Source organism: Microtus pennsylvanicus, chromosome 10 (assembly GCF_037038515.1).
Source record: "Microtus pennsylvanicus isolate mMicPen1 chromosome 10, mMicPen1.hap1, whole genome shotgun sequence".
NCBI classification, from domain to species: domain Eukaryota; kingdom Metazoa; phylum Chordata; class Mammalia; order Rodentia; family Cricetidae; genus Microtus; species Microtus pennsylvanicus.
The window spans coordinates 1,889,979-1,902,884 of NC_134588.1; the positions used below are offsets into that span (position 1 = coordinate 1,889,979).

The 12,906-nt window shown below is 38.1% G+C and overlaps 1 protein-coding gene across 3 annotated transcripts in view; it reads right to left on the bottom strand.

The window, feature by feature from the left end:
* Cdh7 (cadherin 7) overlaps positions 1 to 12,906 on the bottom strand; it is a 188,287-nt gene that overhangs the window by 25,304 nt on the left and 150,077 nt on the right. For all 3 annotated transcript variants that reach the window (XM_075987617.1, XM_075987619.1, XM_075987620.1), the window contains one exon: positions 618 to 869. In XM_075987617.1, the coding sequence (XP_075843732.1) occupies positions 618 to 869 (252 nt within the window). The remainder of the gene's footprint in view (positions 1 to 617; positions 870 to 12,906) is intronic.

Below are 12,906 nucleotides of genomic sequence, written 5' to 3' on the forward strand. Positions count from 1 at the left end.
TTGTACTTTGAATAATACTGCAAGTTGAAAATATAAGTAATGAGTGTTAAAATAACACTGGTGAATTACTCGCATATCTTTGTAAATACACTCAAAAGAAATAAAAATAAAGTAAGAAAACGTGTGGTGTTTGTTTTGGCAACTGCTCTTTTAAAGAAAAGAACAAATCTGGGAAACAACTTAAATGCCCTTCAACCAAAGAATGGATAAGAAAAAATATGGTAAATTTACACAATGGAGTACTACAAAGCAGAAAAAAATGACATCTTAAATTTTGCAGGAAAATGGATGGAGCTAGAAAACATTATTTCAAGTGAGGTAACCCAGCCACAGAAAGACAATTATCACATATATTCACTCATAGGTGGCTTTTACACATAAAACAAAGAAAACCACAATCCCAGAGAATTTAGACAACAATGAGGACACTAAGAGACACTTACATAGATCTAATCTACATGGGAAGTAGAAAAAGACCAGATCTCCTGAGTAAATTGGGAGCATGGAGACTTGGGGTAGGGTTGAAAAGGAGGAAAGAGGTAGGGAGGGAAGCAGAGAAAAAAATGTAGAGTTCAAGGAAAATCAATAAAAGAGAAAGAAACACAAATAGTACTTACCGAATAGTGTCAAGACACAGGCCAGTATTGCTATCAGAGCCCCAGTGCTGAGGCCAGCGGGTAGAACATAAGCCTCTGCATTGCAAGTTTGTGCTACACCATCAGCATTACAGTCACAGACTCGAATGGTAAGGGTGTTGGTACTACTTAGTGACGGAGATCCACTGTCCACAATGAAAATTGGCAGATAGTAAACTGACTGTTTCTGCCTGTGGAAGCCATTTCTCCTGGTAAGTATTGAGGCTGTGTTGTCTAGAATTAAGAACAAAAATGTATAATAAGCCTTAAAATGAACTTAATCTTCCCAAACTTAAAGTTAACCTTTTTATTTTGCTCCTTAATAATAAAACATATATAGCATATATTTTTCAGCATCCCTCAAAAATTTTCTTTGGACAGAGAGGTAAATTTCCTATGGAATTCATCTTAAGGTATTCTTGATACTCTACAAATAGCAAAGACACAATCACAATGTAAAATTAAGTGTTTTATTAAATGGAACTTTTATATATTTTAATATTTTTGTAACTAAAATTTCAGACCATATACTTATAGAAAGATTGGTAAAAAATTCAGTTAGTAGCCTCTCCTATTTTAGCATCATTTCAAGTTCATCCCTTGTTTGACAGGTTGCCATATTAGCCACAAACCCAGCCTTACAGAAAGTACTAAAAGGAAAACCACAAACCAAGGAAGCCAACAACACCCATAAAAACAGAGACATATGACAACCCTCCACCAGTACAACTCAAAGAAGAGAAACAAACAAACACTACCACAAGAAAAAAATAGCCAGAGTTAACAACCACTGGTCATTAATATCACTTAATATCACAGGACTCAATTCACCTATAAAAAGCCACAGGAAAATTACAGACCAATCTCACTCATGAACATTGACACGAAAATTCTCAATAAAATACTGGCAAACTGAATCCAAGAACACACTAGAAAAACTATTCATTATGATCAAGTAGGCTTCATGCCAGAGATGTAGGGCTGGTTCAACATACACTAATCTATCAATGTAATCCATCATACAAATAAACTGAAAGAAAAAAAAACATATGATCATTTCATTAGATGCTGAAAAAGCATTTGACAAAATTCAACATCCCTTTACGATAAAGATCTTGGAGAGATTAGGGATACAAGGGTCATACTTAAATATAATAAAAGCTATTTACAGCAAGCTGACACCTAACATCAAATTAAATGGAGAGAAACTCAGAGCCATCCCACTAAAATCAGGAACACTACAAGGCTGTCCACTCTCTCCATACCTCTTCAATATAGTGCTTGAAGTTCTAGTAATAGCAATAAGACAACATAAGGGGATCAAGGGGACTCAAATTGGAAAGGAAGAAGTTAAACTTTCGTTATTTGCAGATGATATGATAGTGTACATAAGCGACCCCAAAAATGCTACCAAAGAACTCCTACAGCTGATAAACAGCTTTCGTAATGTGGCAGGATACAAGATCAACTCCAAAAAAATCAGTTGCCCTCCTATACACAAAGGATAAAGAAGCAGAAAAGAAAATCAAAGAAGCATCACCTTTCACGATAGTCACAAATAGCATGAAATATTTTGGGGTAATTGTAACCAAGGAAGTGAAAGATCTATTTGACAAGAACTTCTCCAAAGGAAAAAAAAATGAAGAGGATTCCAAAAAGATGAAAGGATCTCCCTCATTCTTTATTTGGGAGGATCAACATAATAAAAATGGCAATTCTATCAAAAGCAATCTATAGATTCAATGCAATCCCCAACAAAATCCCATCGAAATTCTCCACAGACCTTGAGAGGAAAATTGTAGGGATAAGTCCCGCCCCTTAGGGGGCATGTTTGCCTCGGGCTAATGTTTGCCTATAAATTTGGTGAGCATGCTCCCAGCCGTTCCTTCTGCTTTCCTGGTCTCCATGGGAACGGTGGTTCTGTAAGTCTATTTCTACATTAAAACTATACACATATATATATTTTTACAATCTGTCTGCATTCGTTTACGCCGTTATATTTTGGCGTCCAACGTCGGGCTATTTTGCCCCTGACTCAAGCGGGTAGCCCGCTAGCTAACACAGCACCCTCCCAGGTGCTGTTTTTTAGTTCGTGACTGGGGCCCCAGTGCCGAGTCCGAGACACACTCGGCCACACAGGCCCATTCTGCCTGCCTTGGCTAAGTTTGCAGCAGAACCCGACTGCCTGAATTAGCAGAAGTGCAAGTACCTGCGGTTTTGCAACAAAAGCTGCCACAGTGGCAGATTTGGTCTGATACAAAGTGATTTGGCCGGGCGGTGGTGGCGAACGCCTTTGATACCAGCACTTGGGAGGCAGAGGCAGGCGGATCTCTGTGAGTTCAAGGCCGGCCAGGCGGTGGTGGCGCATGCCTTTAATCCCAGCACTTGGGAAGCAGAGGCAGGCGGATCTCTGTGAGTTTGAGGACAGCAAGGCGGTGGTGGTGCACACCTTTAATCCCAGCACTTGGGAGGCAGAGACAGGCGGTTCTCTGTGAGTTCGAGGCCAGCCTGGTTTACAAGAGCTAGTTCTAGGACAGGCTCCAAAAACACAGAGACCACCACTGGCAGGAACCGATCATTGCAGGTAAAAATATTTTGCTTTTATAAATAAAATATCTGAACATGTTACTATTCGAGAATTTAACAGTTTTTTTTAATTGTATCATGTGGGAGATTTTACAAGAGGTGTCTATCACCCCACATCTATGGATCCTTCTGGGATTCGTAGTTTTCATTGGCACTAAATGGTTTGATAACAGAAATATGGTAAAGTCTTTACGGGACGAATCCAGGATTCTTAAGGCAGAGATTGAACGCTTAAAAACAATTGAGAATGACAACAATCTTCTCAAGAATCAGTTTGAAGTTCTCCAGGCTGATGTTAAGGAGAAATTCATTACTATGGAAGAGGGAACAGCTGATTTGGATCGTAAGCTTCAGTCCCTTTCTGTGGGAACTGAAACATTAACTGAGAGAATCAAAACTGCTAAATGTGACAATCAGATTTTGTCTAAAGCTTATGACAGATTGATGGAAAGATTGTCAATACAAGAAGGCACGGTTTATGCCATAAAATTTATGTCCAAAGATGAGATGTTATCTCTAGCGGATAAACTTCATACTTTAGAATTCTCAATGAAGGCTTTGGAACATAATTCTGGATAGGAGATTCAGACATTGCAGAAGGCAATGGTGAATAGAATTGAAAAGATTGAGGAATTTCTAAATGATGATGAAGAAGAGCAAAGGGTAGAAAGGCAAATTTTAACTACATCTGTGGGTAAATCCCTCTGGGACAATTTCCACAAAGCTCTACCTATAGCTCTACCTGCCTTTCCAGTAATAACAACAGAAAAGGTGATTGGTTCCAGAAACCCTAGGGTCATCAAGAAAGATACATGGGAGCCTGTCCGTATGAATGATCTCAAAGAAATTAAACAGGCCATCATGACTTTTGGGATGCATGCCTCTTTTGTTAAAGAGATGCTAAGATCTTGGGCCATGACAAGCAGAGCAACCCCCTCGGACTGGCTCCAGCTGAGCTCCGTGATCCTTGAGAGTGGACTACAATTGAAATGAAAATGCTTATTCAGGCAAGAGGCTAGACTTTTAGAACAGCAGGAAAAAGTGAAGGGAATTGACATTTCCCTAGATAAAATTCTAGGTGAAGGGCTCTTTTCCGACCCTCAGGAACGAGCTAATTGGGATGAAAACACACTCTCCATGTGTACTAGAGCAGCCTTAAGGGCTTGGGACAGGGAACAAGACCCAGGACAGAGAATGGAATCATTGTCAGAGTTAAATAGGGTCAGAGAGAACCCTTTAGCTGTACAAATAGGGATATCTGACTCAGAAGCAAGATATATAATGATTGAGTCTTTGGCTTATGAAAATGCAAATGTGGAATGCAAAAGGATTTTGGGGCCTTTAAAGCTCAGATCAGCGCTATTGGACGAATGGGTCTTGCATACACTGAATGTTGACACATTTGATTATGGCACTGTAGCATGGATAGAAGAAGCAATTTCCAATGGTAAAAGGAGACATCAGAATAACAAATGTTTTAATTGTGGCAAAATAGCTCAAATGAAAAGGAATTGTAGACAATGGATTTTCAGAAATAATAATAATAATAATAATAATAATAATAATAATAATAATAATAATAATAATAATAATGTATCTTCTAGAAATAACAGAAATAGGAGGAATCAGCCTTCAGGTTTATGTAGAAGATGTGGAAAAGGCAGACACTGGACGAATGAATGCAGGTCTACAAGTGATAGACAAGGCAACCTGATACAGATGGGAAACGTGAGAGGGGGGCCTCACAGGCCCCCATGGCAAACATGGTTCAGTCATTTCCAGTTTCTGCAGAGAACGTGCCCTGTGAGGACAATTAGGAAGCCACATGCCTACTGTTACAAGCAATAATGATCAGAAAGATGAGTTACATGTGTTTTGGCAAATTTCTATAAATGATCAAAGACCTAAGCTGAGAGTGTGTGGAAATGGCATTTTTATTACTGGCCTGCTGGACACAGGTGCCGATGTAAGTATCATTACCCCAGAATCTTGTCATCCATATTGGCATCTTCAGAATGTAAATGTTCAACTCCTGAAAATTGGAACCCTATCCCGAGTAAGGCAGAGCACAAGATGGGTTGAATGTATAGGGCTAGAGGGACAAATAGGAAAATTAAGGCCATATGTAGCCAATATTGCAATGAATTTATGGGGTCATGACCTATTACAACAATGGAATACCCAAATTAACATTCCTGCTACTTCTAAAGCCTATATTTCTGAGAATAATATTAAAAGATATTACAAACAGAGAAAACTGGTTATTCGGGCTGTTCAAGAACAAGCAATTGATATTCCTTCATAGATACCAACAGCCTTGCCTCTAAAATGGTTGACTGAGAAACCAATATGGACAAAGCAAAGGCCTTTAGCTGAGGAAAAGTTATAGGTTTTAGAACAACTGGTACAAGAGCAATTAGATGCTCGACATATAGAAGAATCTACTAGCCCTTAGAATTCTCCTGTATTTGTGGTTAAGAAAAAAATCAGGTAAATGGAGAATGGTGACAGACCTCAGGGCTATAAACAAGGTTATTCAACCTATGGGCCCTCTGTAATCTAGAAACCCTTTGCCCTCTTTATTACCAAAAGGATGGTCTTTCATAGTTATTGATTTAAAGGATTGTTTTTTCACTATACATTTACAAAAAGAACATAGAGAAAAATTTGCCTTCACAGTGCCTACTTATAACTATTCTCAACCTTTGAGGAGGTACCACTGGACCATCCTCCCCCAGGGTATGTTAAATGGCCCCTCATTGTGCCCTATTTTGTGAACCAACCATTGCAAATAATACACAAGAAATTTCCTCATGGACGACATTTTGTTATCCGATTCAAACATGGATACCTTGAACAGACTATTTTAAGAAATAAAGATACTTTTACCTAAATGGGGATTGCAAATCGCTCCTGAAAAGATTCAGAAGGGAAATTATGTTAATTATTTAGGTTATAAAATAGGTTTGCAAAAAAATAAGAAACAAAAGGCAAAAATTCGGAGTGATCACCTACGGACTCTTAATGACTTTCAAAGACTGTTAGGAGACATTTCCAGTCTACGACCAGCTATTGAAATAACACCTGATCTAATAATTCATTTGAAAAAAAACTTGGATGGTGATAAAGATTTAAACAGTCCCAGAGAATTAACAGCTGAAGCAGAAAAGGAACTGACAGTGATTGAGGAAAAATTACAACAGGCACATGTGGACAGGGTAAATCCAGAGCTTGATTGTATTCTCGTCATACTACCATCAAAAATTTCTCCTACAGGAATTTTGCTGCAGAGTGATGATATTATTTTTGGAATGGATCTTTTTACCACATAAACCAAGTACGAAGCTGAAAATTTATGTGGAAAAAGTCTCTGAGTTAATTATAAAAGGCAAGCTGAGACTTCGTCAACTAGCAGGCATAGACCCAGCAGAAATCCTAGTGCCTTTCACTGTTGATGAACTAAAGAAATTATGGGAAGACAATGAACTGTGGCAAAGAGCTTGTGCTAAGTTTTGCGAAGACATTAATAACAACTATCCAAAAAGCAAGAGGCTTAACTTCATAAAGAGAACTTCTTGGATCCTTCCTCGAATCATCCGTGGTGCTCCAATAACTGGAGCACGTACATTCTATACTGATGCCAATAAATCAGGGAAGGCAGGTTACAAATCAGAAGACTTGGGTAAGGTGGAACAAGTCCGTATAATTCTGTCCAGAAGGCGGAATTATATGCCATTCTTATGGTGCTAAGGGATTTTAAAGAACCTATTAATATAGTTACAGATTCACAATATGCTGAAAGAGTTATTTTACATATTGAAACTGCTGTATTTATACCTGAAGATACAAAACTAACCTCATTGTTTCTTCAGGTTCAAGATTTGATCAGGAATAGGCTTTGCCCTATTTACATAACACACATCCGATCCCATACGGGTCTGCCAGGTCCTCTAGCACATGGTAATGCAGAAATTAATCAATTATTTATTTTTAGTGTGCTACAAGCCTCTGAATTTCATAAAAACATCATGTTAATAGCAAAGGTTTGATGAAAGAGTTTTCAATTACATGGCAACAAGCTAAGGAGATTATAAAGAAATGTCCTACTTGCTTTTTCTATAACCAAATGCTACTGCCTGCAGGGGCTAATCCAAAGGGCACCCAAAGGAATGAAATCTGGCAGATGGATGTGTTCCACTTTGCAGAATTTGGCAAATTAAAATATGTTCATCACACCATTGACAGGCTTTCAGTGGGCAACTGCTTTAAGTTCAGAAAAAGCTGATTCAGTAATCACTCATTTATTAGAAGTCATGACTATCATGGGTATACCTACACAAATAAAGACAGATAATGGTTCTGCTTATGTCTCTAGGAAAATGAAACGGTTTTTTGATTATTACAATATCAAGCATGTTACACGTATACCATACAATCCAACAGGTCAAGCTGTCATAGAAAGATCAAGTTGAACTATAAAGGATATGTTGAACAAACAGAAAGGGGTGCAAAACACCCCCAGAAATAGGTTACATAATGCTTTGTTAACCTTAAATTTTCTCAACACTAAGTAGAAGGGAACAACGGTTGCAGAAAGACATTGGATAATATAAAAGTCTACTGAACCAACTCAACCAGTTTATTTCAAGGATGTGCTGACCTCTCAATGGAAGCCAGGAGATGTACTACGTTGGGGAATGGGTTTTGCTCTTATCTCTACAGGAAAGTAATCATCTTCAAAGAAATTAAGGAACCCTGAATATTTAATTATTGATGGATGGACACATTTTTTAAGTAATAATTACATATATATATATATATATATATATATATATATATATATATGTATTATTAAACATTTCTTTTTAAATATGTAGAGCTGGTTTTGAAGTTGGACTCTGGCTCAGTCCTTCTCCAATTCCAAGCCTGTTAGAGAAAAACCTAGAGTTTCTGGAGTTTCTGTCTCATGTCAAGAGCCATGATGTGGGACAGAATGAAATAGGAGTTTAGAAAACATCTTTGCTTTTCTTCATATCTATCATACTTTTCACTGAATATATCTATTATGCCTCTCATTGAATATATATATATATATATATATATGTATGTCTATATATGTCTATATGATTAATGTTTAAGTTTTTCACAGTGAACAATGAGTTTTTCCTGAAGTGACACTTGAAGTTTCCAGGAAGAAGATGGGGCCCCACAACAAAAACTCTACCTTGATATGATGTTGATATGATGTCATGATACTGATAGCGCTACTACAACACCTGTTTCAGATACCAGCGGCACAAGATGATCCCAACTTGGTTAGCTGAAATGGTGCACATCTTGTACAGCATTCTGGCCAGACCTCCACAAAATACTCAGAGACTATTTGCAATTTTAAAAGACATTGATCTTGAAATTTAACCGTCATTTTACTTTCACAGTATCCCCCAGAAAGAACGCTGCCCCCATGACAGCTGGAAGTAATTCTAGAGGATGACGTTCCCTCTCCCAGTAAAGTTTGCCCCTGGGTTTAGGGACATCATTTAGGGGTTGGGAGGTTGGGGGAGGAATTTTATAAGCTCAGGGATCATTTTGGGGGAAAAAAAAGGGAATGATGGGATAATAGTTTTATAATTATCAGTTACTGCTTTTAGACAAATATACTGGTATCGATTCTTGTATATTGATACAAAGTTAAATTATATTGACTATTGTGTGCATGCATGTTTCTATCTCTGTTTAAAACATTTTTTATGTATTGACATATATTGTATATATATATGTGTATATATATATATATATATTGTATATATTTACCATTTTGCAGTGTACATTTCTACCTCTGATCAAGGTACTTATATAATGTTTGTGTATTGATATATATTTACCATATTGCAATGTATATTTGTACAGTGTTTATATTTGGTGGTCATTATCCTCATTTGTTAAACAGTTGTTTATTGTCTTAGTCTTTAAGATAGATAGATATTAGAATTATATAGATAAATAGTCATCTAAGTTAGTCATTTATAATTAGACTAATCAGGTTCTCTAGATATATAGAGATTATACTCAGTATAGATAGATAATCTTCAACCTCTTGAGTTTTGTGATAGTGAGACACAATTGCTCCTGGCAACACCACTCTATTCCCGAGAGAATGTTGAGCACCAAAGACACTCTACCTGGAGCCTTTCTATTTGGCAGAACTGGCCTTTGGGAAAAGAAATTCCCATACCTCAACCACTGACAGAGATACAGAGTGTGCATCAATGGATAAAACAGGACTGTCATATCTTGCCAAGACAGGGTAAGATAGTTTTGAAAAGTTCCTTGCCTTTAATAATGGTATGTCAGTTATGTTAGGCCTTAGCCAAAGTTGTTTGACTCAACATTGCAAATGAGACTTTGGGTGATTGCCCAGGTAGTCAGTTGTCTCTGTCAATTTTTGCACATTTTGGATATATCTCGTTTGTTAAGTAATATTTATTCCCTTCTCAGATCTTTGACGGAGTTGAAGATTATATAATTGTAGTTACTCTCTACATTATTTAGACTCCTTGAGATAGAATGTTTAGGAAAAGTTTTGTTCTCAATTTTGTTTGTTATATTTATCATTTGTTATTACTGTATATAGTTGTCTTTGGTGTAGTTCTGTCTTATTTAGACAAAAAGGGGAGATGTAGGGATAAGTCCCACCCCTTAGGGGGCGTGTTCACCTCGGGCTAATGTTTGCCTATAAATTTGGCGAGCATACTCCCAGTCATTTCTTCTGCTTTCCTGGTCTCCATGGGAATGGTTGTTCTATAAGTCTATTTCTACATTAAAGCTATATATACTTATATTTACAGTCTGTTTGCATTCGTTTACGCCATTACAGAAAATAATCAACTTTATGTGGCAAAACAAAAAGCCCAGTATAGCCAAAACAATCTTATACAACAAAGGAACTTCTGGAGGCATTACCATCCCTGACTTCAAACTCTATTACAGAGCTACAGTATTGAAAACAGCTTGGTATTGGAATAAAAACAGAGAAGTTGACCAATGGAATTGAATAGAAGACCCAGATTTTAATCCACAAACCTATGAACACCTGATTTTCAATAAAGGAGCTAAAAGTATACAATGGAAGAAAGAAAGCATCTTTAAAACAAACTGGATGTCAACCTATAGAAGAATGAAAATAGAGCCATATTCATCACCATGTACAAAACTCAAGTCTAAATGGATTAAAGACCTCAATATCAGTCTGAACACATTGAACCTGATAGAAGAGAAAGTGGGAAGTACTCTACCACAAATGGGCACAGGAGACCACTTCCTAAGTATAACAGTAGCAGCGCAGACATTAAGGGCAATATTGAAAAAAAAATGGGACCTCCTAAAACTTTACAGAAGCTTCTGTACAGCAAAGGACACTGTTATTAAGACAAAAAGGCAACCTACTGACTGGGAGAAGATCTTCACCAACCCCACAACAGACAAAGGTCCAAAATATATAAAGAACTCAAGAAACTAGACATTAAAATGCTAATTAACCCAATTAAAAAAATGGGGCACTGAAATGAATAGAGAATGCTCAACAGAAGACGTCCAAATGGGTAAAAGACACTTAAGGACATGCTCAGCCTCATTAGTGATCAGGGAAATGCAAATCAAAACAACTTTGAGATATCATCTTACACCTGTCAGAATGGCTAAAATCCAAAACACCAAGGATAGCCTTTACTGGAGAGGATGTGGAGTAAGGGGCACACTCATCCATTGCTGGTGGGAATTCAAACTTGTGCAACCACTTTGGAAAGCAGTGTGGCAGTTTCTCAGGAAATGTGAGAACGGGAGGATGGGGAGAGCTTGGGGGAATGGGATGGTTGGGATAAAGGAAAGATGGATATGGAAGCAGGGAAGTATATATCTTAAGGGAGCCATTTTAGGGGTGGCGAGAGACTTGATTCTGGCGCAGTTCCCAGGGGTCCAGGGTGATGTCCCCAGCTAGTTCCTTGGGCAGCTGAGGAGAAGGATCCTGAAATGGCCCGATCCTATAGCCATATGATGAATATCTTGCATATCACCATAGAACCTTCACCTGGTGATGGATGGAGATAGAGACAGAGACCTACATTGGAGCATCGGGCTGAGCTCCTGAGGTCCAAATGAGGAGCAGAAGGAGGGAGAACCTGAACTAGGAAATCAGGACGGCAAGGGGTGCACACACCCACTGAGAGAGTGTGTCTGATCTAATGGGAGCTCACCAAGGCCAGCTGGACTTGGACTCAGAAAGCATGGGATAAAACCAGACTCTCTGAACATGGCGGACAATGAGGGCTGCTGAGAAGCCAAGGACAGTGGCATGGGGTTTTGATCCTACTGCATGTACTAGCTTTGTGGGAGCCTAGCCTGTTTGGATGTTCACTTTCCTAGACCTAGATGGGGGGGGGGACCTTGGACTTCCCTCAGGGCAGGGAAATCTGACTGCTGTTCAGACTGGAGAGGGAGGGGGAGAGGAGTGGTGGGAGTGGGGAGGAGGCAGAAATTTTTAATTAAAAGAAAGAAAGAAAGAAATGAATGGGGAAATGGTAGGAATTAGAGTCTTCTATTAGATGCAAAGTTCTGATGGAAGGAAATGTCTATCACTGTTAATTAACCACGGGACAGGTATTGAGTAAGAATAAAGCCTTGATGGAAAAAAAAAGGCACAGGTTAACACAATGGATACAAAAATAGGATCCAACATTCTGCTGTTTACAAGAAACACACCTCAACTTCAAAGACAGAGTAAAGTGTTGGGAAAAGAATTTCCAACCAAAAAGACCAAAGAAACAAGTAGGTGTGGCTATACTAACATCTAACAAAATTGATTTCAGACTAAAACCAATCAGAAGAGATGGTGAAGGACACTTTATACTCATAACAGGAACAATTCAATAAGAAGAAGTCTCAATCCTGAATATCTACACCCCTAATATAAAAGTACCCACATATGTAAAAGAAACATTACTAGAACTCAAAGCATACATAAAACCCCACTCTCTAATAGTACGAGATTTCAACAGTCTTCTCTCACCAATGGACAGGTTACCAGACACCATTGAGACGATGTGACTGTTCCAATGGGAGCTCACCAAGGCCAGGTGGACTGGGACTGAATGAGTATGTGATCAAACCAGACTCTCTGAATGTGGCTGACAATGAGGGCAGACTGAGAAGCCAATGATAAGGACACAGGGTTTTGATTCTACTTCATGTAGTTTTACAAATGAAAAATAACAAGCTAACATCAATTGCATGTTAAGAAGCACAAAGTAATAATTTCATATTCAACTGTAACAAAAAGCTAACCATAATTTTAGATTAGATAAAATAAAAAAGGATCAGTTTGTATTTTATCTATTTTCACATATGCATATTTTGAGATGGTAACCAAAATCTTACTGTTTTACATTTAATAATACAATGAATTTGTAAATTTCATTAGTTAATTAATTAAACATGAACATTTTGGGGAATATTGTTTTTGTTTCTGTTCAGTTAATAATACACATGTTGAGCTGCACCTGTACTGAGATCCATCCAGTGGACCCGCCCTTTTGTGAGATCCTTGGTCAGCAAGAGACCCTGTGCCTGTAATAAAGAGATCTATCCATTCTGGAAAGTGTGTGCTCGCCTGGCTGGCCGGATGCCCCGG